The sequence below is a fragment of the Equus caballus genome, chromosome 1 (genome assembly GCF_041296265.1).
Source record: "Equus caballus isolate H_3958 breed thoroughbred chromosome 1, TB-T2T, whole genome shotgun sequence".
NCBI classification, from domain to species: Eukaryota; Metazoa; Chordata; class Mammalia; order Perissodactyla; family Equidae; genus Equus; species Equus caballus.
Genome location: NC_091684.1, coordinates 104,983,298 through 105,010,362, shown reverse-complemented (window position 1 = coordinate 105,010,362; position 27,065 = coordinate 104,983,298). Strand labels below are relative to the sequence as shown.

The following is a 27,065-nucleotide window of genomic DNA, read 5'->3' as shown; positions in this document are numbered from 1 at the left end:
TTCCCAGTGACGGACCTATATCTCTTGTGGGCTCGTGGACATGCTGCGGCGGTGTCCCACATACAAAATAGAGGAAGATGGGCACAGATGTTAGCTCATGCGAATCTTCCTCTGCAAAAAAAAAAAGAAAAAAAGAATACAAGGAACAAAAAGAAATAACTGAGGAAGTTTATTGATAAAGGTGCTCATCTGGACATTACTTATGATAAGGAACAATTAGAAACAAGTTAAATGTCCAATAGTAGAGACCTAGTGAAAAATGTATGCTACTTTCATATGATAGAACACATTAAAAAATGAAGGTATGAAAGAATTTTTAATGTTATGGAAAAAAGTCTGTGATCTATTCCTGTCCTAAGGAAAAGTTACAAAAGAGTGTGTACCAACTAATCCTGTTTCTAAAAGATATAAAGGTGTAACTATGCATAGAAGAGACAGGAGGATATTTACCAAAGTATTAACACCCATGGGCTTAAGATTTATGCACTTTACTACCTGTAAATTACATCTCAAAAAAAAAGTTTTAGAGAATATTGACACTGGTGGTCTCTGGGTAAGGTGAAATTATGGGTGCTATTTTACATTTTTTTGTTGTTGTTTTCTAACTTTTTTCTAGTAAATATGTATTCACTTTTGTAGTGAATAGCCACTTTTTTCGTTTCATGGGGGAGCTCTATCCGGGGGAGTCGGCAGGCCCCTTCCAGCTCTGCAGTAGGAGAACAGCATGCACTTAAGCCCAGCCCGGGAAGCGGCTGACGCTGGGCCTCTGCTTTCTCCAGCCCCTTGACCCGCCAGCTCTGGCCAGCTCAGCCCGACACGCCCGGAACTGGCTGTTTCAGGAACTGCCCTGAGAGCTTTTGCTTTCCTGGAAGATAGGAGAGCCGGGGCGCAAGGACCGGAGGGGACGAGCCAAGGTCACTGGGTAAATGCTAGATATTTATAACCATGTCTCTCAGCCCGCCCGCAGATGCCCGGGATTCGTCTTCCTCTCCCAGGGCGGTCCCTTGCGGGTTCAGGGGCGCGGTGAGCGCAGACGGAGACGTGGGTGGCTTCTGAAGGGCGGCTCTGCGCCGGCTCTCACTTGCCTCCTACTGTAAACAATACTTCCATTAGGGAGCTGACCGTGCGCCAGGTGTGTGCCTGCATGATTCATTTCTCACCACGACCCTGTGAGGTCCCTAAGGTTCTGATGCCCACTTTGCAGGTGAAGAACTCGAGGCTCAGAGAGGCTAAGGAGCTCGTCCTAGGTAACACAGCCAGTTAGGTGGCAGTAGATCTAGGACCCCAGCCCCGGCCGGCTGGACTCCAGTTAGAGAGACTGTCCCCCGCGGGGCCCAGGGCAGGCGAGGCCGAGCTTCCTGAGGTCTGGCAGGGCACAGCCTAACAGTCCCCGCAGCCTCCAGGGGCCGTAGAGCCGTCGTGGGGGCAGGTCCCGACGCGGGGAGCGGGCAGAGCAGCGAGTCTAGACGGCCGTCAACGCCGGGGGCGGATGGTAGTGGCGCGAGCGCGCCTCGGGACAATCCCTTAACCGCGGGCGGGGCGGGGCGGGGCTTGGCCGCAGCCCCGCATTTCCGGGGACGTCGCGCCGGACCGAGGGTGTTCGCGGGGACACTCTGGGTCCCCAGGGAGGGCGTCGGGCAGGCCCGACAGCCGGGACGAGCCTCTGGACGCTCCGGGAAGACAGGCCGTGCCGCAGAGGTGGCCCTGCTGTGGGCAGTGGTCGCGCGTGGGCCGTGACACTCTCAGGTAGGCGCGGGGGGCAGGGCGGGCGGGAGACGCGGCCGGGGGAAGAGGCGGACCAGGGCGGGGCCAAGGGGGCAGCCCGCGTCCCCACCCCAACCCCGCCCCACCCCACCCCCGCCTCCTGCCGGGCTGGCTCCCGAGAGGGCGCCACCTGCGAGCTCTGATGGGCACCGGCCCCCGCCAAGGGGGCGCCTGTTGCCATGGCAGCGCAGGAGGCTGGGCCCACGTTCCCATGGCAACCCGGGGCCCTGCTCCGAATCCTTTTGGCGGTGTTCTGCAGCAGCCCCTACTCCCGAACCTGGAACCGAGAGGCGGGAATCCTTGCTCGGGAGGGAAATCATTTGGAATTTGGGAAAGGCCTGGGCCCCTCCTCAGAATGGTCATGGTTGTGACCTTTGAGTTCGGCTCTTTGTCATGGCTTCTTCTCTCTAAGTGACAGGGCGGATGCCAGGGTTAGCAGGGAAAGGACGTTCGGGACTGGAAATGAGGCTGCTCTAGTGGCCTCTCTGGAGCCATTCCGGTCTGGCCAAAGGACTCAGGAGCCCAGGGTCACCTGAGGAAGGTCGTCAACCTCTGTTCACATTTCCGCACCTGTGGTGTATGTCATTTGACTTATGAGTCACAAGATTCTAGTAAGGGTCGAATGCCGGAGGGACAGGGAAGCTCAGAATTGAAAAACATTTTTTGTTTTTCCATAGATGCTTTAGAACTAGAAGAGGTTTAGAAATCCACCTGGCCCCACCCCCTCGTTTTCATAGGAGAAACTGGACCCAGAGAGGTTAAATTACTTCCCTAGATGACACAGTGAGTTGGCGGGAGGGTCAGGATTTGAACCTAGTCCCCTGACCTCCAGGCCATGGCTGTTTCCTTTGCTGATTATTCTTAGTGAAGCTTAGGGAAATCTGGGATATGTCTCCTTGCAACTGGGGCTCAAACTTTTGGTGACAGGTGATCTAAAGATGGGGACATTGGCAACAGGTGAACTAAAGATGGAGGATGAAGGCTGAAGCCTTGGGGAGAACGGAAAGAGCCTGCCTCCCTGGTGTGTGGGTCCCATGCCTTGGGGCCCTTGCTTTAGTGTAGTGTCTGACAGGATTGCCCGATAAATCCCCAGGAGCCCAGCATTCAGCAGCTCTCCTAAATACCATCTCTTTTGAAGCCAGTAAATCTGTTGAGACTGTCTGAGCAAGAAACCCTTTGGCTGCCCTAAAGCAAGGAAGTGGGACTTCCCATACCAGTGAGGTGCCTTTTCCTTTGAAAAGGATAAGAGGAAGGCAGGAAAGAAATCCAGGAAGGAACACTTGAATGAATCATTGGGAAATGATTTGAGACAGTCATCTAGAGCAGAAAACTCATGCATTCATTTAGTAAACATTTACTGGGGGCCTGCAGGCTCTGCACTCGGGCTGGAGATGAAAAACCTGGGTTAGGCAGGCCTGGTCCTTGTAGACGGGAAAAGAGGGATGTGATGTGTACATGAGTATTTCACTACAGCACAGCGAGTGCCTTAATGGAAATCTGAGCGGGGTGCAGAGGGAGCCCAGAGGAGCAACTCCAGAAATTAGGTGAAAACGGCCCGATTCTAGCCTGTGCCATCTGGGAGCACTTCTGGAGCTCTGCCAGTTTGGTGCTGGAGACAAAGGAATGAGTGAGTGAAAGTGTGTAGAGAAATGTGGACTAGGATGGGTATTCTCTGGAAAGAAGAGTTTTAGGAATCCTGATGAACTGTGAGCTCTGTGAAGGCAGCAACCACTGTGTCAGTGACCTTCAATTTCAGCAATGCTAACAAGCAGCGAGTGCACAAGAAAGATTTGTTGAGCAAATAAAAGAAGGAAGGAAGGAAGGGGAGAAGGGAGGGAGGGAGGGAGGGAAGGAGAAAGGAGAGGAGAAGGGGAAGAGGAAGGGAGAGAGGAAGGGAAAGAAGGGGGAGGAGAAAGGATGGAAGGGGAGAGGAAATGGAAGCAGCTGATACTGTCAAGAGGAGGATGGCTATAGACAAACCCTGGGTGAAATTCTAACTCGAGATGCCTCTGTGGGCTCTGGAGTCGGATCCAGGTTCTGGTCCTAGCCCTGACTCACCACCGGCGTGACCTTAGCAAGTCCTTGAAGCTCTCTGTGCTGCAGTTTCTCATCTATGAAGTGGGAATACAGTAATTCCTATGGAGCTCTGTTGTGAGAAGTAAGCGAATGATTGACTGTAAAGAGCTCAGCACAGTGCCTCACTTAGAGTAAGTGCCCGATAAATGTTAGCCTCATAAATGTCAGCTTTGCTTTAGGTGGAATAGTTTGCCACATAATTTATGTCAAGTTTACATAACTACCCCAAAATGAGGTATAATTTCTTTTTACCTGATAAAGGCTAATTTTGAAAGTTCCCCATGGTTGCAGATTAGCATACGTCAAAGAAATGGTTCTGCACCTTTTTTGGGGGTGGGGTGGGGGCAGTCTTTTTGAAATCAGATGAAAGCTCTGATCCCTCTCATCAGAAATGGCATATCATTCTTGGGGTTCACAGCTCCCTGAAGCCCATCCTGGGGGTTACGGGGCTCCCTGCTCTGCTCTGCTACTCACAGGCTCTAATGAAAGAACTAAGACAGCATTCACAGAAGCGTCTAGGAGGAGCGAGGTGGGTCTGCTGCCTTTCAAGGGGTTTGTGGGGTCCCTGTGGAAACCACAAGGTAGAGAAGCTGTAGACATGCCATGCAGCTGGGTGGGTCAGGCTCCAGTGGGTCAAAACCTGATGGCGTCCTCCAGCCCGACACTCACTCCCAGTGCATAGACAGTGCTGCCAGGAGGCATAGGAGTCGCAGACCTGGGTGGCTGATGTGCAAAATCCTCATCCAAGCGTGGATCTTTGGTGCCACCCACACACCAGCTTTCTGCAAGTATTGTCTCCTGATGTCATTGCTTTAGGATGGCAAGTGGGCATACAGCCACAGGTAGTGCATTCCGCCCTCTACCCTGACAAAGCAGAGTGACAGTGCAGTCTTTGGAGCTGCAAGAAGTCAGTGGAACCCCCCCTGCCCCTCCCCCACAACCCGGATGGGCTCACCTGTCTCCCCCCACTCTCTGTGGACAGTGCTGGATTCAAGAGCAAGGCTCTCCGTCTGGGGAAAAGAGTGGCAGCCACCAGGTGACCTGAGGTGACTGGGGAACTACAGGGGTCAGAGAGCCCCTCCTCTTTGGGAAAGGAGAGCCTTGGGCCTCTGGAAAGGAAAGTTAGTTGCTTGGGGTGGAGGAAGGGCACCGGCCCAGGCCTTTCTCCCATCATGGGGCAATGGCCAGGGGTCTGGGGCTCCGAGTGGGATTCAAGGAGGAAGAACTTGGTGGCAAATGGAGAGACAGAGTCCCCGATTTCTTGGGGTCTTGGAATGGAGGGCCTTCAGGTCTGATGAGCCAAACTGGAAACCAGAACTCTCTCTTAGACTGTCACACTTCTTGCTCCCCACCCTCACCTGGCTGGAACATCTACCTGCCACCTGTGAGTGGCTGCGGTGGTTTCAGAGGAAAGAGTCGCTGAGCAGTCATTGTGTGCCTCTGGGGTGACAGGTGCCAAGCATCAGCCAGGCCAGTTACCCATGCCCTCTAGGCCCCTAGGTGAGCAGGCCTGCAGGCACAGGCAGACAGCCCCTCCTAAACTTGTGTTGGGGCAGGGGAGTGACAGTGGCATCTTCGTGTTCTACCGTGTCGGGGCGGGGAGAGGCTGAGCCCTGCTGGTTGCACCACAGCCCTGTGGGGCAGGGGGATCACCTCCCAGGGAGCGGCCAGCTCAAGCCCCAACAGGCCCCAGCGGGGGTGGCACTGGGGCGGGTGGCGGGCTTTCCGCCACAGCGGGCGCACCCGGGGCCTGGGCTGGGCAGGCCGGTTCCTTCTCCTTGTGAGAGTTGCAGCCTCAGCACTTGGTTTTCAGGAGGCAGCTTAACCTGAGCGAAGAGCCCAGAAGGGGGTCCTCAGGGTCAGGTACCTAAGATGGTTAAGTTATTGAGGTCACGGCAGCTTTCAGCCAGGGGAGGTGAAGTGAGAACATAACAAGCGTGGTTTTGTCCATGGAGCGTCACTACATACCAGCGCTGCCCGTCACTTTCTACGTCCCCTCTCGTCAGTTCTCCTAACGGCCCCAGGAAGCACCGTTGGTCTTCCCATCTCACGGACGAGGAAGCTGAGGTTGCGAGAGACGGTGTGGCTCGCTCACAGTCCACAAAATAATGGATGGGCCTGAGATTCCTCTTCTGACAGAAGAACTGGTGTGCCCGACCACTGGACCCTGCCACTTCCCGGACCGAGAAACACAAGGGACCCACGGAGGGGAAGAGAGTTTGGGGAACAGAGATGAGACCGTTGACATTTATTGGCAGACCCTGGTTCAAAGCTGCCTATGAGATTTGAAGGCAGTGTTCGTGCCAGCCCTGTGAGTGCCCTCTGCTGCAGAGGGCACTGCCCCAAAGAAGCTCCCAGCCCCCAGGATCTGGAAGTCATTGGCTGATTTAAAAGCACACACGGGGTGTGCCAGCTGGTGTGGCTTCCTCATCAAAATGTATTGATGCTGCAGCTGAGCTGCTGCCCAGCCCCTGGAGGAGACACCAGCAGTGTGCCCAGCCAGGACAGGGTGGGGAGCTGCAGCTGCAGGTTGGCATGAGAGGAGGGCTCAGGGCTACGAGGGGTGGTGGCAGGGGGCCAAGGCCTGGGGAGCTGGGTTGCAGCCAGTGCGTGTCTGTGAGGCCTTGCTGGGCAACCTGCCAGCCAGAACCCGGGAAGGGGAGGAGCTTGGGTGCTACTCCAGGAGGGGGTGGCGGGACCTTCGGGTTCAAGCTCCACTGGGCTTGGCAGGAGGCCCCTCCCCTACAGCCAGCAAACAAAGCAGCGACTCCCTGAGTAGAATTGTGGGAGTCAGGGAGCCAGGTCCCCCCGGGCGGGGGGGGAATGAGAGCAGGCAGCCAGGCTGGGGGCCACCTGGCAGGAGCCATGCATGCCCAAGGGCATGGCCAGCCGGCCTGGACCTGGGCAGGGGCCGGACCTATAGATGATTAATGAGTATTGATTGCTCAAGAGGCCGTCCGTGGCCCGGATGGAGCATTCCACTGCCCGCACTGCCCCGCGCCTGCGTTCACCGCCACCTTCCTTGAGAAGAGCAAGTTCGAGAGGCAGCAGGCACATGTGTTCATTTGCTCTGCATTTTTAGTCATGCTTCCCTTTATTTTCTCTTTCTCTTAGAGCCTTTCTTGTTTCTCGTCATCCTCTCCCTCTTCTGTAGCTCTTTTCATTTATTTCTTCTTCCACTTGACCCTACAGGTGAGTTTTTTTTTTTTTTTTTTTTTTAACATTTTGGCCTCTTTGCTTTTTTCCCCCCTTCATGATAACAGGTATAAGGTATAAATTGATCTACAGGAAAATGCATAAATCTTAAGTGTACAGCTCGAAACAGTTTAACATTTGTATACACTTGGGAAACCGACACCCAGACCAAGAGACAGAATATTCTTGTCATCCCTAAAGTTTCCTTGTCTGCCAACGGGCCATGTGACCCCTAGTCTGACATCTCTCACCAGAGGGAAGTTGGCTCTGGCCTCTTTGTGGGTCTCCCTATGCACATTTTGTCTCTCCTGGTTGCATCTTTGTCCTTCGTGTGTGTGTGTGTGTGTGTATGTGTGTCTGTGTGCATGAGCGAGAGAACCTCAGAGGGAGGCGGCTGAGGATGGGAGGAAGGGCCGGGACTGCGTGAGTATGGATGGGGAGAGGGGGCCTGGCTTGATGATGACTTCATCTTGCTGGCTGGGGGCATGGAGGAAGCGCTGCTCTTCTCTTGTCTCTTTTTATACTCTCTTTCCAAGCCGCCCCCTGAGCTCTCTATAAACACCAATGTTCTGGCCAAGAAAGCCTTGCCTACATCCAAGAGTGGCAGAAGGGAGTGGGACACACAGCGTTGGCTTGGGAACCACTCTTGAGCCCACAGGCAGTCAGCTCAAATGAGGTTTTTCTCTGTCAGTCGTCCTGTTTTCTCCAGGCAGGGGAGAACAAATGAGCACAGAATGGAAGAGAGTGGAGCCCACAAGGGCCGCCGTGCTGTGCTGGGGGTGTGGATCGAAGAGCTTTTTTCCAGGCCAACAGTTGGGTCCCTCGTTTTGTCAGCCCTGTGGAGTTCCTACTGGGGTGCCATGCCAGGCAGTGGGGGTTCCATAGAAAGACCTATCACTGTCTTCAAGGGACTTGCCACCCAATTGGCATTAAGACGTACCTGAAGCATTTGAGCAGCCGTGAGCAGGATATAATTAACCACCAAGCGAGGCTGCACCAGCCCCTGCCTCCTCTCATTAGGGAGGAGCACAGCAGTCAGACAACCCGTGTGTTGCCAAGACGCTAGGGCCAGCCAGCCTTCCTGCCATGGAGGTGCAGGCCCTCCACAGATAGTAGCTGAGCACATGCCACTCATCAGGCCTGTTCTAAGCAAGAGCAGCAAGCAGCAGACAGAAGGAAACGCTGCAGCTAGCACCTTGATTTCAACAAGATTCCTTGTAATTTTTTTTCATAATATTCTTACGGATGATAGGGAGAAATGTGAGCCAAATAGCGCACGCAGTTAGGACGCTCAGCCAGCTGTTCAGCCTGCAAAGGAGACTGATCAGTTTCAACCCTGAGGGAAGTCTCTAGTGGCATCGGGCTCTGTTTTTGGCCCTGACTCACTCAATTTGTTCCCCCATAAATTTGCAAAACACTGATGCAAAAACACCCCTAACTTTTCTATATTAACCAGTTGTTAAAATTTTGCCACAGTCGCACCCACACTCTTTCTAATACACACACATTTGTTTTTGCTGAATCATTTGAAAGTAAGTTGCAGATGTCATGACCCCTCACCTCTGCAGCCCTCAGCAGGCATCTCTGAAGGACAATGACATTCTCCTGAGACCGTAATACAGTTATCACACCTAACAAAATGAACAATAATGCCATAATGTCATCTAATACACAGTGCATGTTACAATTTTCCTAGTTGCTTTTTTTTCCTGGATTCAATCAAGATTCGTATATTGCATTTGATTATCTTGTCTTTTTAGTTTCTTAACCTAAAATAATTCCCCTGGCTTTTTTTGCCTTTCACCAGATTGACCTTTTTGAAGAGTCCGGGCTTGTTGTCTTGTAGAATGCTGGATGTCTCTGGTTGTGTCCTCATTATCAGATCTGGGTCAGACACTTCTGATAAGAATGCTACCAGGGCTGATGATGTTTGTGTATTTCTTATTGGTCCTATCAGGAGGTAAACGATGTCAGGTGGTCCCAGAAGTGGTGATGCTGCTTTTGACCACTTGCTTAAGATGGGGGCCGCCAGAGCTCCCCCTTAGAAATACGTTTTCCCTTTGGTGATTAGTGAGTCATCTGTGGGACCGCCTTTGAGACCTCGTTAATATGTAGTTTCCTGACAATCCTCCACCCAATGGTTTAGCATCCATTGATTATCTTTGCTTGAATCTAGATGTTCTAAATCTCCCATTTCTTCTACATTTACCAGCCAGCATTTTTCTATAAAGAAAAGCTTCCTTTCTACCCCTTCTCTTTCTCTCTCTGTGTTTCTCTGAGTTTCACTTTGGACTAATGGATTATTCTCTTTTGATGCATTAGAATCCATTACTTCATTTTTGATCGTCCCAAGTCCTTGGTCATCAAGCTGGCCCTATGTCCTTTTGACATGACCCCATTAGTTTTTAATCACTTCCTGTTTTCTGGCCTAACAAAATGTCCCGGCCTCACCTTGTACTTTCCCTTTCATTCTCCACCCCCCCTCCCCCCCCCCCCCCCCCCCCCCCCGCCCCCGCCCCAGGACTCCTGGTACTTTTTATCGGACAGTGGCATTTAGAAACCAAGAACTGGGTGCTAGGTCTGCTCACCCAATATTCTTATCAACGCCTTGAATAAAGGCTAAGGAATGCTTACAAATGTACAGATGACTCGAAACTGGGAAGGGAGCCTGCCAAGTGTATGATAATAGAATCAATATTCAAAATGACCTCAATAGGATGAAATCTGGACCAGAACCAATAGATTTAAAAGAGCTCGATACAAAGTCCTGTGGTTAGGTTGAAAAAGCGAATTGCATAACGTCAGGTTTGGGAGAAGTCTTTTCTAGACCACAGTTGATAGCAGAAAGTAGCTCTGGTCATTAATTGACGTGAGCTAGCAGTATTCCGCGACTCTTAGGTTGCGTTTGTTCATTCCTTCACTCAGCCAGTCCTTACTGAGGGCCTGTCACGTGTCAGACAGGTTCCAGAGGCTTGGAATATGTTCCTTAACAAGCCAAGTAAGCTAAAATCCCTGCCCTCCTCAGTCTGAATTCTTGGGGGTGTAGGGGTGGGTGGGGAGTTCAGACAGTAAAGCAAATCCACAGCAAATAAGCACATCACAAGTATGTTAGAAGGTCATAGGTGCTTTGAAGGAAATATCTCAGGGCAAGGGGAGTATTGGGCGAAGTTCAGGTTCTTCAAGAAGGTGATCTTTGAGCAAAGGTTTGAAGGCAGCAAGGGTCTCAGTCATTTGGCTCTGGGGGAAGAGTGCTCCAGGCAGAGGGAGGAGCCGTGCCAAGGTCCTAACCCCGAGTGCTTGCAGGTGTGCCTGGGCGGGGAGAGGGCAGCCGTGGAGGATGCAGTGGTGCCGGGAGTGAGGATAACAGAGGGCCTTGCCGACCAGTGTAAGGTCTTTGGCTTCTGTTCTGAGTGAGACAGGGAACCGCTGGAGGGTTCTGAGCAGAGGGCTGCCATGACCTGACGTTTGTTTTGACTCACTCTGGCTACTGAGTTGGGAACAGATTGCAGGGCAGCCAGCGTGGAGCAGGGAGACCAGTCAGAGGGCCCTTGCAGTAACCAGGAGGAAGAGGGTGCTGACTGGGAGGTGCTGAGTGGTCGGATTATGGATTTGCTACTGGATTGGACGTGAGCAGGGAGAGAAAAGAAAGGAGTTCAAGTTTTTAACCTGAGCAATTTAAGATGGACCAGCCATTAAAGGAGATGAGGGAGGCTCACACAGATGGAGCACATTTTGGGGAGTGAGCGGGGAGAGATCAGGAGCTTAGTTTGGGACATGTTGAATTTGAGATGCCTGTCAGACAAGACAGCCAAGTAGAAGTGTGAGCCCATTTGGAGTTCAGGACAGACGTCCTGGCTGCAGATAGACGCTTGGGCATCATTGGCTAAAGATGGATCAACACCATTAATAGAAGCGAAGTGTCCAAGGCCTGGCCAACGCTAGAACTATGGGTGGGTGGTGCTGCCCAAGTCCCGTGTGGAATTCTGTGTCCAGTGCGGGAGCCCGTTTAAAAGGGGTGCTGCTAGCTTGAGCCATGCCCAGAGGAGGGTGTCGGGATGGTGGAGGTGCAGAAATCATGGAGTATGAGGAAACTTGGCTGCAAGAGAGCAGACCTGGGATGATGTGGGTACTGTGCCCACCCCCTGACAGCCACCCTATGGGAGAGGATGTGGCAGGCCCTAGGGGTGGGATGAGAGCAAAAGGTGGTGGGTCATTTTGGCTGGGGGTGAAGAGGAACTTTCCTGTGATTGCAGCCAGTTCCTAGAGAAGCTGCCCCCGCTGCCGTGGAAATGACTAGCAGAGGTTTTCCAGCTCCTTTTGCCTTCAACTACAGGAAGTACATTTCCCTATGACCCTGTGCACACTTAGGAAAAGTGGAAACAGGTTTCCCAAAGCTTATTTATCCTTTCTATGATCACTGCATTTTGGTATTTTCTATTCTGTTTCTGTTTCTTTTTTAATGCTGACAGGGTTCCACTAAATTGATTTCAGGACCCACTAAAGGGTCTAGTCTGCATTTTGAAACCCCTGGTCTCAGCAGAACTGAGCTCCACCCCTGAGGATGTGAGGAGCTAAAGGGGTTGGGGGTGAAGGATTCCACTCCAGCCTTAGGGAGCGCTTCCCCCGGGGCACGTGCAGGTTGTGGAGAAGGTCCCACCTCCTCGGCAGTACGTGAAATCCTATTATCCCACTTAAGCTAATCTTGCCCCACGCCCCCTACCCAAGGTTCGGGCTTCGTGTGGACAGAATTCTAGACGTGGACGACCCCTAGACTAAGGCCGAGCCCGCAAGGAACGCCGGCCAGGCCCTAAGGGGGACTGACCGGTGCAGAAATTAGACTTCGAAGCACCCAGCCCCGGCGTGGGCGCGAGCTCGGCCCAGTTCACCTGGTCATGGACAAGTGGGTGCCAGGAGCGTTAGCAGGGGAGGCGGCGGGAGACCGAGCCTGACCCTCACCGGGCGCACAGGGGCGACACCCCCACGTTCTCCCAAACAGACGCCTTAGAGGGTCGCGGAGGAGGCGGAAGGGGGCGGGGCGGCAGGAGGAGGGTCTGAGAAGTGGGGGCGGGGTACTGGGGGTCTGCTTTCCTCCGCGTCCCGGAGGCCTCGGCGGCTACTGATCCCGGGCTTGGCCCCCTCCATGCGCGCCCCAAGCTGGGTGCACCGAGCGGGCGCCCCTCGTACCTCCAGCGCCCGGGAAGCGGGAAGGGGGAAGGGGGAAGGGGCGGGTTGGGCAAGGAGTGGAGCAGGGAGAGGCAGGACGAACCGCCCAACTTCCTCCTTCGGCCCCTCCCTCCCCGCTCGCGGGCGAGCTCCGTCCGAGCTGGGCGGCGGGGCCAGCGCGCGGCAGCCCACGTGAGCCCTCTTTCCACCCCCAGGTCCGGAGGCGGGGACCCGCCGAGCGACTTCGGGGCGGAGCCGCGGCGCGCGAGTCCAGCTGAGCCACCTGAGCCGGAGCGCGGAGGCCGCCGTCCGAGTCCGGCGCCGCGATGGGCCGGGGGAGCCGGCCGCCTGCCCCGCGGGGCGCGCTGCTGCTGCCGCTGCTGCTACTGCTGCTCCTGCCGCCGCCGCCGCCGACGCGGGCGCTCGCGCCTCGGATCAGTCTGCCGCTCGGTGAGTGCTGGCGACGCCGCGGGCGCGGGCTGCGGTCGGGGGAGGGGAGGGGAGGCGGCCGGACAGCGCCTCGAGCCGAGGTCGCGGTGACAAAGGAGGGCGGGAGGGAGCCTGTCGGAGGGCTGGGGTCCATTAGGACCCCTCCTCCTTTCCCAGCGCTGCAGGGAGGGAGGGCGAGGAGAAGGGAGCTGTGGCGCCGCGGGCCCCTTTCTTCCATTCTTTTAATGGTCGGGGAGGGGCTTTGTCGTCCCTGCTCGCCCCTTGGTCGGGCGCCCTTTCCGCAGTGGCAGCCCCCCCCCCTACGCCCCCGGTGCTGGCTCCCCGCCGGTCCGCCTGCCCATCTGCTTGTCTTTGATGCTGACCAGAGCCAGCCGCGGTGCCGCCCCCGAGGGCGGCGCGGGGTGGAGGGGCCGTGCCCGCCGTCCCGTAAACACTGGGGTTCTGGTATTCTAGCAAGTCGCAGCAGGACTCGGGAGCCGCGGCGGGCCCGGCGCCCCATCCGCCCTCCCCACCCCTTTACTCTGGCGGCCGGCGCAGTCCGCGGCCCGGACGCGGTGGGACTCCCCGACCCCGGGCACCTGGGAGCGACTGGATAGGGCTATGGATAGGGCAGCTCTGGGCGCCGAGACTCCCAGGCCCCGGGAGGGACTCCTTCTCGGAGTGACCCGGGAGTTTCGTCCTCATTGGCCGGGCCCCTCGCCTGGTGAGCACACCTGCTTCTGTGACCCCCTCCCTTTCCGGCCCTCAGCTCGCCCCTCTCCTTGCCCCGTTTTATCTGGTTGCTGCTTCAACTCATTGAAATCAGAGGGACCTTGATTCTGAACCCATTTCTACTCCTGGGCAAGCCAGTCCCTTCTCCCTGTGCTGCAGTTTGCTCATCTGTAGAAGGGGTGCAGTCGGAGGTATACAAGGCTCTCCTGGAGATTTCATGAAACCGGGTGTAGTATTTGCACACTGTATGTAGGTACTCAATAGATGTTGTTTTCCCCAGCCCTTTAACTTGTTTGTCACGCTGTGTGCATTAGAATAAAGGATATATAAATCAGAGGTTGCAGACTAAAACTGTACCAGACTTCCTTCTCTTTACAGCATCCCCACCCCTAAAAGCATTCTGTTTACAAAAGCAAAGAGTGGCAGAATCCGCACTTAAATTAATTCAGGGCCCTGAGTAACCCTACCTGAAACATTGCGGGATAGTACTGAGAAGATGGCTTGGGTTCAGATCCTGCCTCAGTCACTGGCTAGCCTGGTGACCTTGAGCAAGCTGCTTAACCTCTCTGGGCCTCAATTTCCTCTTCTGTAAAATAGAGATAATAATAGCACCTATCTCAGGGTTGTGAGGATTAAATCAGGTTATGTTTGCAAAGTCTGCAGGACGGGGCTCGATGCATAGGCACTGCTCAGTGTTAACTATCACTGTTGTGTGTTGAGCACAGCCTCGTTCCAGCACATCCTGCACAGAACTGGGGTGATTTTGCCCCGGGGGAGGGGGGGCGGTGCTGGTTTTAGTTTGACCTCAGCCCCTTGGGTGCTCCAGCTGGTTAAGTGAGGATAAACAGGTGTATCCGGCCCCAGACCTGCTGCCTTGCTACTTTTTCTGTTGTGGCCACGACGCCTTTCGCCCTTAGACCCTCTCGGCTTTGGGAGAAGGTGAGATGAAGTGGGGACAGAAGCTCCGATGGACTCCACGTGTGGCCCTGGGAAAGCTGGGCCAGCTCACGGGGCTGTGCCAAATGCACCAGGCCTTGTGTCCCCCTCTGAAACTGGATGGGGACCTCTCATCGGGTGACTAAAAGGCAGAGCCAGGGAGCTGTGAGGAGGAACTGAGAGGACCTGTTTCGTGAGAGCTGCTGGAACACTTGGCTGTTGTCAGCCACCCGGCTGCAAGGCTCGGCCTGCTTCCACGAGTTCGTGACCCTCGCCAGGCCATGGGACAGGCTCTGTCACACACCAGCACCCCCTGCACAGGTCACTCGGTGCTGTGGTCTGGATGTCTGTGTCCCCCCCAAATTCATATGTTAAAATCCTAACCCCCAAAGGACTGAGACACTCGGGTTCTCCTGTTAGTCCTGCCGTGGACAGCACACATCCTGCACACTGTGCAAAGGGGCCCGGCTGAGGGACTGAGAGGCCCTGAAATGCCATCCATCCTCTGCTCTCCAAGCTGTGTTCTCAAGGCTGGGTCTGCCCAGAGGGGACCCCTTTTTCCAGTCCCACTGAAGCCCCGGGATAGTTCAGCAGCACCTCGACACCCGGACTTGTGAGCACATAGCCACGCTTCGCTGAGCTGCACCACACCCTGCAGTGCTCGCCTCACTGGGCTTCCTCTTGGCCCTTCAGACCTACTGCCCCCCTCTCATCTACATGCAGGTCCTCCCGGCGGGCTGGGAGCCCCAGAGGGGAATGCCCTGGTGCCTGAACAGGCTCAGCCTCCGAGCGTGGCTTGAGGTGGTTTCCTGCCTCATCCCTGGGGGCTTGTTAGATGTTCCTGGCCGTGTGCCCATCCTGGGCAGGCCCGCGGTGACCGTGGGATGCTTGGCATGAGGCCCCAGGGCTGCTCCCTCACAGGAGACCACGCGCCCCCTTTCCTGTCACCTGCCCTCCCCTACTGAGTCCCCACCCACCCCCCTGAGGGTGTGGATGCCTAGGGACAGTGGGCTACGTCCGTGGTTTAAGACAAAGTCCCTGGACGTGGAGTGTCCAGTTTGCGCCTGGGTCCTTCCTATAGAATCCTTGTTTCTGTTGATCAGCAGCAGATTCCTGGGGCCATCAGGAGGGGGTGTCCCACTTCTGGTCTCACTCAGTGGCCAGGAGGGGGCTCCAGGGTCAGGTGGACAAGCAGAAGCCTTAAGAGGAAGTTACTTGTCTCTGTGAAAGGAACGCTCCAAAGAAGTGTGTGGAGTTTTGGTTGGGTTGCGTGGGAAGCCGCGGTCTGGAGCTCCAGCACTGCGCTGGTCAGGAGCAAGAGAGGTGCCGAGTGGAGGCGATGGCCCAGGTGGGTACGCTGTGCAGCCCAGTGCCTCCCAGCCTGGCCGGGTGGGAAGAAACGACACCAGCTCCCAGCTGGACAAAATCTCATTGAGTCCCCTCCCTTGGGCAATTAAAAGGCATCGCTCGTTTCCGCCGCCCCTTGAAGTGCCTGGCTGGAGAGCTGTGGACACAGTGTTTCTAAACCGATTGGAAATCAATCCCTAGGCCTGCACACTGCAGTCAGCAAAACCCTGTTGAGCTGAGAGAACGGGACATTGGCCCAAATCAGCTGCTTGTCCTCGGACCCCACAGCAGGCACCCAGGGTCACGGCTGCCCTGAGAAGCCCCCGGTGCAGGCCGCTTTCCCAGTCTTTCCCTGGGTGGTACTGGCCTCCCTCGTCCATGTGGCCTCAGTTGGACGTGAGCATTTGTCTTCTGCTCTGTCCTGTGGTCCCGCATCTTCAGGGCCCTTCAGAGCCCAGTGGAAAGAGCTGTGACTGTGGGTGCCAAGAGCCCGGCCTTGAAGACTAGCTGGCCTCCCTTCCCACCTGTATCACCTCCCTTCCGGCCGCCTCTAAGCCCATTCCTCACATTGGCAAGACTCACATAGGAATGACAGCAGGGCCATCTCTCGGGGGCCTGAGAGGATTACGTGGAATAACGTATGTAAAGCGTTTGGCACGGGGCCTGGCTCGTGCTGCGTCCCCAGTAAAAAGTAGCAGCTTCTGTTCTCTGCGGTGGAAGTTTCTGCCTGCCTTGCTCCGTGAGGTTATTTGCGTCACTTTGGTAGACACTGAGCCAGGCTGTATGCAGGCCCTCTGCTAGGGGCCAAGACTCCCAGGCCAGGAACGAAGTGGGCAGCCCTCACCCCCTGTCCTGGGCTGGAAGACAAAGCAAGTCCCGCAAGGGCTGATGGAGGTCGTCCCCAGGGGTCCTGCTTCATTTAGTCCGCTTTTCAAGTGCTCCTGGTTCAGCTCTTCCACAGTCCCCTGCCCCAAGAACCTCCTCTGCCTGGGGCTGGACGGCACCGCTTCCTCCTCCCTGCCCCTCGCCCGTTCCGCTCTGCCCTCTGCATAACCTACATTCAGCTGGGTGTCGAAACGCCTGCGTGCCGGCCTAGCAAAACTCTAAGCTTGCACAACTTTTGGGGCACATCTGGATATACCTGCACGTTCATTCTCCAGATACGGGAGATGGAGAGGATGGCACCGGGCCTGGAGAAAGGGCTGGACACGGGCCATGTTGTCCATTACTCCTTCCTGTGGCCCCACCCTCCACCCCCATGGGTGCTCAGGATCGGTGGAGAGCGTCTTATGTGGACCTCCTGGGGGTGAGGGGGAAGAGAGGGAACAGAACATGAGACTCCCGTGGTCTAGGCCGGCTTGCCCTCAGCAGCCCCTGCTGCTTTGCCCCCTGCCCCTTCTTGTTGCAAGCCCACCTCCCCGTCCTGGCAGTGCTCTCCTGCGTCCAGGAGGGAGAGTGGCTTACTCAGTGATAGCTATCTTGGGACAGATACCTGAGGTCCCATCAGGGCCCCACTCCATCTCCTGCCATTCCCAAGCCTTTCCCCTGCTCCTAGCCCTGTGCAGTCTCCCTGGTCACTCTTTAACCACCACTCCCATGCAACCATCTCCACTACAGGGCAGGAGCCAGCCCTCCAGCCCTCAGGTGGCACAGCTGGCCTCCTTATGTTTGTGTTCTAGCATTCAGTGCCTAGAAGAAGGTAGAAGGTGAGGTGACAGATACAGAGCTCCTGTGGGCACCAGGCATTTAGTTGTCATGTTTCCACTACGTGGTAGATAGAATTAGCCCCACTTTACAGATAAGATAGCTGAGGTTCAGAGAGGGGAAGTATTCTGTCCAAGTCATATAGCTCTGCCCCCCAAGCCTGTGACCTGCCCTGCTCTCCATGGGACCACTCTGGTCTGCACTCGTGAGAAGCCCATCCTGGCAGCTTAGTGGGGTTCAGAGAGGGGGGAGGCCTGTGACGAGGAGGTTCCAGTGGGGACGGTAGATAGTCCACAGAAACCTGTTATTCTATTGTAACTCCTAAAGAGGGGCCAAGTGGATTGACTCTCTGCCCCTTTTTGGCCCCCCTTACCCGTCCTCTGAGAGATGCTATCAGGAGGAGAGATGCTATCAGAAAGCCGCTCAGGATGGAGCGGTGTGTGTGCCGGGCGCTGCCCTTGGCCGTGGAGGCAGTATTGTTCCATCTCGCACAGAGGCAGGAGTGAGGTTCAGAGAGCTAACTCATATTGTCGAGGTCACTCAGCTAGAAAGGTTTGGGGCCAAGCCTTGGACCACAAACTCTCTGACTCAAGAAGCACGTTCTTTCCGTTAGAACAGCTGCCTCCTGCTTCACCTGTGAAATGTGCAAAAGCAGCAGAATGACCCAGCTCAGCCCTTGAGTAACTGACAGGTTATATATTTCCATCTGGTAAATCTACTGAGCTCACTCCCTGGATGGGGCGAGGGATGCAACCGAGGCTCCTGATGACATGGCCACGCTTGGAGGTAGGGCCGACTTGCTCAGGAATCGGGTGCATGAGACTGGGGACCAATGTCTCGGAGATTCACCGACAGGAGAGCGGTTGCTGGAGCCAGCCTGGAGGTCTATTTTGTTTGGCCTCCAAGTGTTTTAGAAAAACTTTAATTAGTTGCTGATATTTAAAACTCAGGAACTTTCATATAAAAAGCCAGGTTTCCAGCTCTTCTGAAGAATGAAATGGCCCCCACTCCATTCAGCAGCCAGCATTTGGGGCTAAGGAGCAGCTACCCCTTCAGGGGGCTCCTGCCTCCCGGTGGCTGTACCCTCCTGCCCTGTCTCCTCTTCCCTGCACGGTGAGCTTCTGGTGTGGCCAGGGTGCTGGGTGTTTACTCAGAGCAAGGGTGGGGGGCATGGGTAGGGCCAATCCTGATTGTTGGTGATGCCCTAACCTGGGAGCGGGGCTTGACACTTCCACATGCTGCATTTTACTTGGTCTTCCCAGCAGCCCCACAAGGGCTCCCTCTCAGAGACAGTAGCTACTTTGTCCAAGGTTGCACAGCTGGTCAGTGACAAAAATCAGGGCTCACACACCAGCCTTGTGACTCCCCTTTCCGGTCCCTGTGGCCTCTGTCCTGTTTCCCTCAGCACTTTCAGCTGTCACACTTCTGTCTGGGCCCTGGGGCTCCAGGACTGAGCGGTCAGGGCTTTGGGGAAGGGTGGAGCAGGAAGGTGCTCAGACACATTCTTGCGTGCGAGCTTGAGGCTTCGAGACCTCCAGACTGCCCCCATTTGAATCTGGGGCCCCTCTCTGGACCAGAGCACCCCGAACTGGAGCTTAGGATTCTGTCCGTCATTCGTTCAGTCAACAGATGTTTATTGAACAACTCCTTGGCACTCACCTGGCCAGGTGATACACATATAGATGAGACAGTCTTGATCCTCAAGGCACTTGGTGGAAGAGACAGGCACAGAAAGCCCATTGTCATCCAACAGTGTGGCCAGCGTACCGTGAGAGGTGTCGACAGGAAGTGCTGGGCACACAGAGAAGGGCCCTCGCCCAGCTGGGGGTTTGGGAAGGGCTCCTGGAGGAGGTGAAACCAAGCTGAGTCTCAGAGAATGAGTAGGAGTCAGTCAAAAGGAAGGGCATTCCGGGCAGGAGGGCTGTCTGAGCAAAGCCTGGAGATGGGAGGTGGGACCTTGAGTGGCAGTTTGCTGTCCGGTGTCCCTCTGTTGAAACGGGAGGGCCTGTGGGAGGGGCTGGTGGGTTTGGGGCTTGGACATTGGGGCGCAGTTGAGGGTCACACAGGACAGTGAGTCCCCAGAGCCCTCTGCTGCAGCACAGCAGCTTGAGGGGCCCCGGGGAGAGGGCGAACCAGGAGGCGGGTTCAGGACTGTGGTAGGGGGGATAGTGAGGGGAATGAGTTTGGGAAATACTGAGGAGGAAGATGGGCAGGATTTGGCGATGGATTAGATGTCCTCTGTGGTTGAGGGAGAGGGAGGGAGAAATGTGACATCCAGGTTTTTATCCAGGCCGGTGGCGCCACACAGAAAGGCAAGACCCCCAGGCATGGAGTGAGTCCGGAAGGAGGCGGCGGTGGCAGGAGCCGTGGAGGGTCTCCGCAGAGGGGGCTCTGGTGTGCTGGAGCAAGATCGGCACTGGGAGAAGAGATCTGGGGTTGCCAGCATCGGGATCGTTGAAGCAACGAGCATGAATGTGTGGCCCAAGGGCAGACCCCAGGGAGCAAGAACATTCAGGAGCAAACCCTGGAGAGGCTGAAGGGTGGCTAATAACGGGACCCTAGAGCCGGCGGCCCCGGTTCAGATCCCAGCCCCACCACTCTTCCCAGCTGGGTGACCGAGGGCGAGCTGCTCGAGTGTGCCTCAGTTCTCTCGCCTGAAAGACACAGGTGGTGACACCTGCCTCACAGCAGCCTGGCTAGGATTCCCCGCGTGGACCCATTTGAAGTGCTTAGTGAGCGCTACAGCATGGTAGCTCTTGCAGGGGTGGAGGCCAAGAAGAACAGGAGGGAGACGTGAAGTGACCCTTGAGACCGGTGTGGCAGACACCTGGAGGACAGGGGACCTCCACAAGGCCGCGTGCCACCGAGGCCGTGTCCCTCAGCATCCGGGCTTGGGCAGTGAGGCGATGCCTGGGCCCGGGCGAGCGTGGGCTGGTCGAGGCCTGACCCCCAGTGGAGGAGCGAGTGGGAGGTGAGGAGTGGAGACGGCACCGGGCAGCTCTTCTCTTCAGGAATTTGGCTGAGGATGGGAGGAGGGAGGCACACAAATTTCTAGGATGGGCATTGAAGGAGAATACTGCTTTCTGGGAGGCGGAGGTGAATGACATAGGACTTGCTCTCTGAGGAGATGGGGGGCTGACAGGAAGTTGAGGTTGTTTATGCCCATGGCCCCAATTTCCTCAGACAAAGGAGGGACCTCTGTGAGACAAGGAGGTGGACCCCAGGGCCGAGACCTCGGAGAGAGAGAGTGGTCGCTGGGAACAGCCAGCCCCTGAGCCGAGGGCCAGGGGAGCTGACCTTGGTCCTGGGAGGTGTGGCTGGAGGTCAGGTTCCCAAGGTGATGGCAGCTCGTGACACGTCCCAGGTTAAGGGTCTGCTGGCCAGATGGGCACAAGGGAGAGGTTCTGTGAGGGGCTGGGGGACACCTGGTGATTCTGGCAGGGCCTCCTGGCCTGCTCGCTTGGGGCTTGGGGCCGTGGCAGCGGCCAGCTGGGAGGCAGGCTTCCCTGAGGGTGCCTGCCCCAGGAATACTGGATGCTTCTGTGCTGGGGTCCCTTGCCTTCTTGCCTTTCTTGGTTCCCTTAGTCCATGGGGAGGACTTCTGGCACACAGACCCTCATCCCCCACCATCCCCTGCCGTGAGTTCCTGGGGACTCTGGCCTGGCATTGGACTGGTGGTGGCAGGATTTGGCCAGCCGCTTCCGGCCCTTCAGCCTGCCCCTCCCCAGTACTTGGGCGGCAAGGAGGGAGGGTGTGCGGCCAGGTCAGCTGCTGTGCCCTGGTTTGCTGCTGAGTCAGCACTCATCCTGGAAGTGGTGCTCCTGCTGGTACAAGTGGGTCCAAGGGTCCTGTGTGACTCCCTAGGGAAGAGGTGCCCCAACAGGGCCTCCTGGGGAGGCTCCCAGGGACTTGTCCCGGGCCCAGAGCCCTCTCTGGGGACTTTGTGATTTGAGCTGAGGGGCAGCTGGCTGCCTTCCCCAGTGGGGGCACCTTCCTGGCTCGGACTGCACGGGGAAGCTGCTGTTTTCTGGCCTAATCCTGCTGGGGCCTGTGGAGGGTGGGACGTCAGGGCCAGGTCAGCGTCTGCTGGAGCGCTGGCAGCCACGGTGGAGAAAGGTGGGGTGCGGCTCTGAGTCACAGCTGCTGCAGCTCTCTGGCTGGCCTGCCCTGGGTGGGGACTGCCCCGGGTGGGGACGGTGCTGAGCCGTATTCCTGTCTCACCTCAGAGAGCTCCAAGCTTCCTGCTGAGTCACAGGGAAGGGGCGAAGCTCTAGGTGAGGCTGGGGGCTGAGTTGTTGCCGCATCACTTCCTGCTGGGAGCCCCAGGCCCCGGGGGTGGGGGCGTGTGGCCCTGCAGTGGCTCCGACATGGCCAACCCAACATGCCCTCTCGGAGGAGGCTTGGCTCCTGACAGCCCCAGGCCAGCCCCTGCCCTGCCTTCTTGGAGATCTGTAGACGCCACCAGCTCAGGCCTGTCCAGGATGGACAGGTTTCATCGCTCCTGGGAGAAGCGGCCACAGCCTCAGGCAGCCTGGCTTTCTCCGTCTGGCGCTCACCCGCCTGGCGGGTAGTGGATGTGCAGGATGTCTGAGCGGCACAGGCAGCCCGGGAGCCCCCACGAGACACCCTCTTTGCCACGTGAGCCTCACAGAACAGCAAGAAGCTAAGACTGACCCTGAGGGGAGACAGCACTCCCAGGGAACAGAGTGCACAAACATGCCCTCCCAGTCACTTCTGCACAAATAGCACCCCAGAGCAAACACACAAGCACGGGCAGGCCCTGCAGTAGGACATACACACACACACACACACACACACACACACACACGGGCAAGCTCAGGCAGGGCCCGCACAGACGTATGTGCAGTGACTGGAGACGACCCCAGGCACCTGGGTGCGCACGCAGGAGCGCCACTCGGAACACCACTCAGCAGGGACCAGCTCACGCACAGCGCACGTGCCTGACACCCGCCCTGCCTCTGAGCTGATGCCCTCTGGTTGGCCATGAGACCCTGCGTGACCCCCGGGCCTGAGTTCACATCGCCCAGAAGGGGCTTTTTAACCATGAGGACGAGGGGACCCTGTTCTTCCAGGCAGCCCTGTATGCTCCTCGGCGGCTCTCACTGGCCTGGATTTCCTACAGGGCTTTTGGATTTTATTTTTGATCCACTTGAGTTTTGATCGCGTGCCAGACACCATGCCAACACTGTGCTAACGTGTGCACAGTTGTTTTGAGTAAGGCTCTCAGTAAATGTGAGTTATTATGTATATTATTATTTACATACGTAATCTCGTTTCTCCTCCTAACAAGCCTGTGAGGCAAGGTGCCATTATCACCCTTTCACAGATAAGGAAAGTGAGGCTCCAAGATGTTAATTGGCTTGTCCTGATGACAAACAGCTAGTAAGTGGCAGACCCAGGATTTGAACCTGGGTCTCTGACTCTAGAGTCTGCACTCTGACTCTGTCTCGTTGAGAATGCTAGTTGGGAAGTCAGCCCCGCTGACTAGTGCCGGTGAGGTCCACAGGGCAAGGGGATCGTGGGGCGCAAGGCCTTCAGGACGCCACGGCTCTGGGTCTGAGCAGCTCAGGGTAGAGGGATGAAAGAGGGGACTCCCCAGAATGGGAATGTGTGGCGTAAGGGGCCCCTCGCCCACTTCTGTGAGGCGTTTTCTATCCCTCTGCCGTTTCACTGACTGTACTCCCAATGTGACAGGAGGAGATGGGGGGTTCTTGAGCAGCTCGCTTGTTTGGAGGGCTGGGCTGGACCAGGGATGGGCGGCTGGCACCCTGGCTGCCCCCCAGCCCGGCTGTGCTCTGTCCTCCCAGATTTCCACCCCCTCCCAGGCCTGAGTGGGCTGAGCTGCCTCCTGGACTTGGCTTATCTCTGACCTTTGGGCCTTTCTGTATCTGGACAGATTCCAACCTGTCCGGACTGACAGACCCGACCGCCTGGGGTGGCAACATCCCTCCTCTGCAGACAGATAAGCATTGGCAGATTTGAACCAGCCCCCGCTTTCAGAAAAATAAGGGGGAAACTGCAGTAGCAGTGGCCCTGGTCTCAGTGACTCCTCGGGAGACCCCTGTGGGTTTTATTTTTTCATTATCCCCATGATAAACGTATGAGGAAACTGCAGCTCAGTGAGATGACTGACGTCAACGCTGCCCTACAGAAGGGTTTACACGGTTCTTCCCCACGTGTGGTTCTTGGACGTCCCCCTTCAGAACCCCCGGGAGCTTGTGACATCGCACCTCCCCAGGCCCCTCCCAGGTCAGCAGTGGCAAAACCCCCAGGGGCGGGCCAGCTCTGGGCTTTAGATCTTGCAGGCGGGCGACGCTGCTGCGTCCTGCCGTTGGCAGAGCACGGGCTTGGGGAGGAGAGCTCCTTTTCACCGTGGGCTGTGTGGACACTGCTTCGTCTCTCTGGGTGCTAACTTCTTCACTTGTAAACGGGGATCCCACAGTCCCAGCCTCAGAGGGTCATCTGGGCTGGTGGGGAGTTAAATCCACAACGTGTCTAGCTCAGCACCGTCTCAGGAGGTCCTGTGGGGGCCAGTGGGGGGTTCTTCCCAGGAACAGAGCACCAGAAGGTCAGGCTGCTTGTTCCAGAAGACTCATGAGCTCATCAGCACAAAGTACAAGCAACATAATTGGGCCCCAGTGTGCTGGGAAATTTCCTGGTTAGGAGAGGTCGGGGGTGAGTGCCGGAAACTTTCCTTGGGCCTCCCAGTGTGTTGAGTGCCAAAAGGAAGTGGTGAGGAGTCGGGAATTTGAGGCAGAAGACCTAGAGTCTAGTGTGATTCCGGACTATAGTTCAGAGAGGCCTTGGCTTCTCCAACCGCAGCTGCCCTGTGTGGTTTCAGGAGCAGAGTTTGGGCTCTAGACATGAGGCAGGACCTTCCCTGTGAATTCCCAGCACAGCCCCAGTTCTAACTCTGGTTCTAGAGTGATAAGCCTCCCAGCGCAGAGCCGCACACGTTCCCCCGTGGATTCCTGCACTGGTCACTTTATGGCACCACCTTCTCTCACCAGGAGACGTTGTGAGGAATGCCTTGCAAACTCCCTCATCCTGTTTGCTGGTGGGATGCTGTCCATCCCATATCCCGGTACATTTGCCCGCAAGTCCCACCTGAGCATGAGTGGCTGGGTAAAAAGCTTAGCTTCCCCAGAAAGGCTGGTGTGTGTTCCTCCTCTTAGACAGTAAGGACAAGGTAACTTCTTTTCCCTTTTCTCTTTGGCCACTGGGAGGCTCAGCCCTAATCGTGCAGCCCATCTCTGCTAACTGTGTGAGGACCTTATCACCTGCTCGTGTGACTCTGCCCTTCCCTTCTGGTTTAGATGTTTTCTTCAGATTTGTTTTTTTCCTCTGCTCCTGACTTTGGTCTGTCTGTTTCACTACCTTCCTTTGCTTGTTTCCTCACCGTTTGTGGAACCAGGCCGGGGGTATGTAAACACACTCACGGTGTGAACACACATGGAGCCTCCTTCACGACTGCGTTGTTGGCATGTGGCACTTTCTGCTTCCTCAGCTTCATGAGCCTGTTTGTGTGCGTGGTGGTCACTCCCTGGTCAGTCAGAGGTGCCTGAGGTTGCAACGTGCTGCTTTCTGCTTGTTTTTCTTTCTTTATCAGCTGCTTAGAATTTTTAAAATAATTTCTCTCCAAACCCATTAGTCACTCAAAGCACAAACAGTACCCTGGTAGATAGATCTGTGTGTGTTTATTTTTTTCTTCTTCCTCTCCACCTCTCTAATTTATTTCTTTAGCATTACATGAGTATAAACTGTAGAATCCAAAAATGATAACAAATGAAAAGGGAAAAAAACCACCTCAAATCCCTCCAGGGATACCACTTTTCAGCATTTTGTCATTCATCTTTCTGGATATTTTTTTCTTTTATGTTTTTCGTGAGGAAGATTGGCCCTGAGCTAACATCTGTTGCCAATTTTCCTCTTTTTGCTTGAGGACAATTGTCGCTGAGCTAACACCTGTGCCCATCTTCCTCTATTTTATGTGGGATGCCACCACAGCGTGGCTTGACAAGTGGTGCTAGGTCCGCGCCTGGGATCCCAACCCACGAACTCTGGGCCGCCCAAGCAGAGTGCGCAAACTTAACCACTACACCACCAGGCTGGCCCCACGGCTTTTTTTTCTCTATGCTTGTATTTTTCCCACAAAAAATAGACTCTAACTGTACATACTATTTTATAACCTTCATTTTCACTTAGCAGTAGATAATTAGTATCTTTCCTTGTTATTACAACAAGAAAGATATTTAAAATTTCTATCAATGATACATGCACATAATTTTTTTTTTTAAAGTATAGAAGGACTTATTATGAAAAGCAACAACTGCCTCAGTTTCCCCAACCCAGGCCTGGTTAAAAGGGGCAACTTTTAATCATTTAGACTTCTTGCTAAATAGTGGTTTCCTCTGTATATTTAGGAAAAATGCTTATACCACTGTTTCTTGGATTATCTGACTTACTGATTTGCTACTGAGAAAAATAAGGCTTTCCATCACATCCATCACCATTCCCCACCCCTCCTAACATTTTCAGCCACTATATTTGGTCACAGTTTAGTACACCAAAAGCTTAGTTTCTTGTTCCATTGACCATTGACAGTATCTTGTGGCCACCTGCTTTCAGAGGAAGTTAGAGAGAGTCCCCTGTTTCCTTAACTCCCCCACCCCCTGCATCACTGTGTCTGTCTTGTACATTCAAGGTTCTGAGGTCAAGGATGATAACATTTACATCCTGTTTAATACCCATCAGTCTTCCATGAGTGACTGTGTGGTGGTGTTAAGAGTTGAAGACTAGTGCCCTGTGTTTGCATTCTTCTGCCAGTGTAAATCGTGTCGGGCCAAGGAGTGGGCTGTCCTTGCAAGTCCCTCTCTGTGGGTCTAGTGCCGCTCAAAGGAGAGTGATAAATGTACTTTCTAATATTCTGTTATGTGCTCAAACACCATCTCTTCATATTTTAGCTCACTTCCTATTTTGACCATGCCTTTCTTATATAACTTTGTTTGCTTGTTTTTCTGGGGTTTCTGATACAACATCAGTTTTACCAGCTGCATAGTATTCCATCAAGTGAAGTATTAGGATTTATTTACACCCAGTCCCCTGTGGTTGGACATTTCGGTTGTTTCAATTTTTCATTAATATGAATGGTGCTCTAATTAATGTCTTTTCACATTCATCTTTGTGCATTTGTTTCCTACATAGTGTTTGAGAGTCCAGGAATGCTGCTCCCCATTAAGCCTGATTCCGTTGTCCCCAGCCCCTTGCCACCCACTGCCTTGCTGATCTGCGTTCAATCAGATTGGCCCATTCTAGAGGTTGCTGTGAGAGGGTTCTCATGGGAGAGGTGGCCCCCAGGTAATGTCTATCTTCCTCTCCCCAGACTCTGAAGAGCGGCCATTTCTCAGATTTGAAGCTGAAAACATTTCCAACTACACGGCCCTTCTGCTGAGCAAGGATGGTGAGACCCTGTATGTGGGTGCCCGAGAGGCCCTCTTTGCGCTCAACAGCAGCGTCAGCTTCCTGCCAGACGGAGGGTACCAGGAGGTGAGAGATGATGCCCGGGGCTGGCTAGGCTGGGCAGAGGATGGCAGAGGGGAAGATGGACAGGAGGATTGGTCTTCTGGGTCTGAGGATGCTGCAGACAGGAGAGGGGAGAGGAGAGGCCCGGCGTGTCCTCCATCCTACTTGCTCACTGA

The 27,065-nt window shown here is 55.2% G+C and overlaps 1 protein-coding gene across 3 annotated transcripts in view; it reads left to right on the top strand.

Moving 5' to 3' along the window:
- Positions 1–803: 803 nt before the first annotated feature.
- Positions 804–27,065, top strand: part of SEMA4B (semaphorin 4B) — a 36,340-nt gene continuing 10,078 nt past the window's right edge. The window contains exons 1-3 of one of the 3 annotated variants that reach the window (XM_070230937.1): positions 804–922; positions 12,414–12,648; positions 26,750–26,913. In XM_070230937.1, coding sequence (XP_070087038.1) covers positions 12,525–12,648; positions 26,750–26,913 — 288 coding nt within the window. In that variant the 5' untranslated portion in view covers positions 804–922; positions 12,414–12,524. Of the gene's footprint in view, positions 923–1,031; positions 1,747–12,413; positions 12,649–26,749; positions 26,914–27,065 lie in introns of those variants that run through there. The other 2 variants (XM_070230928.1, XM_023649794.2) reach the window with 2 other exon arrangements.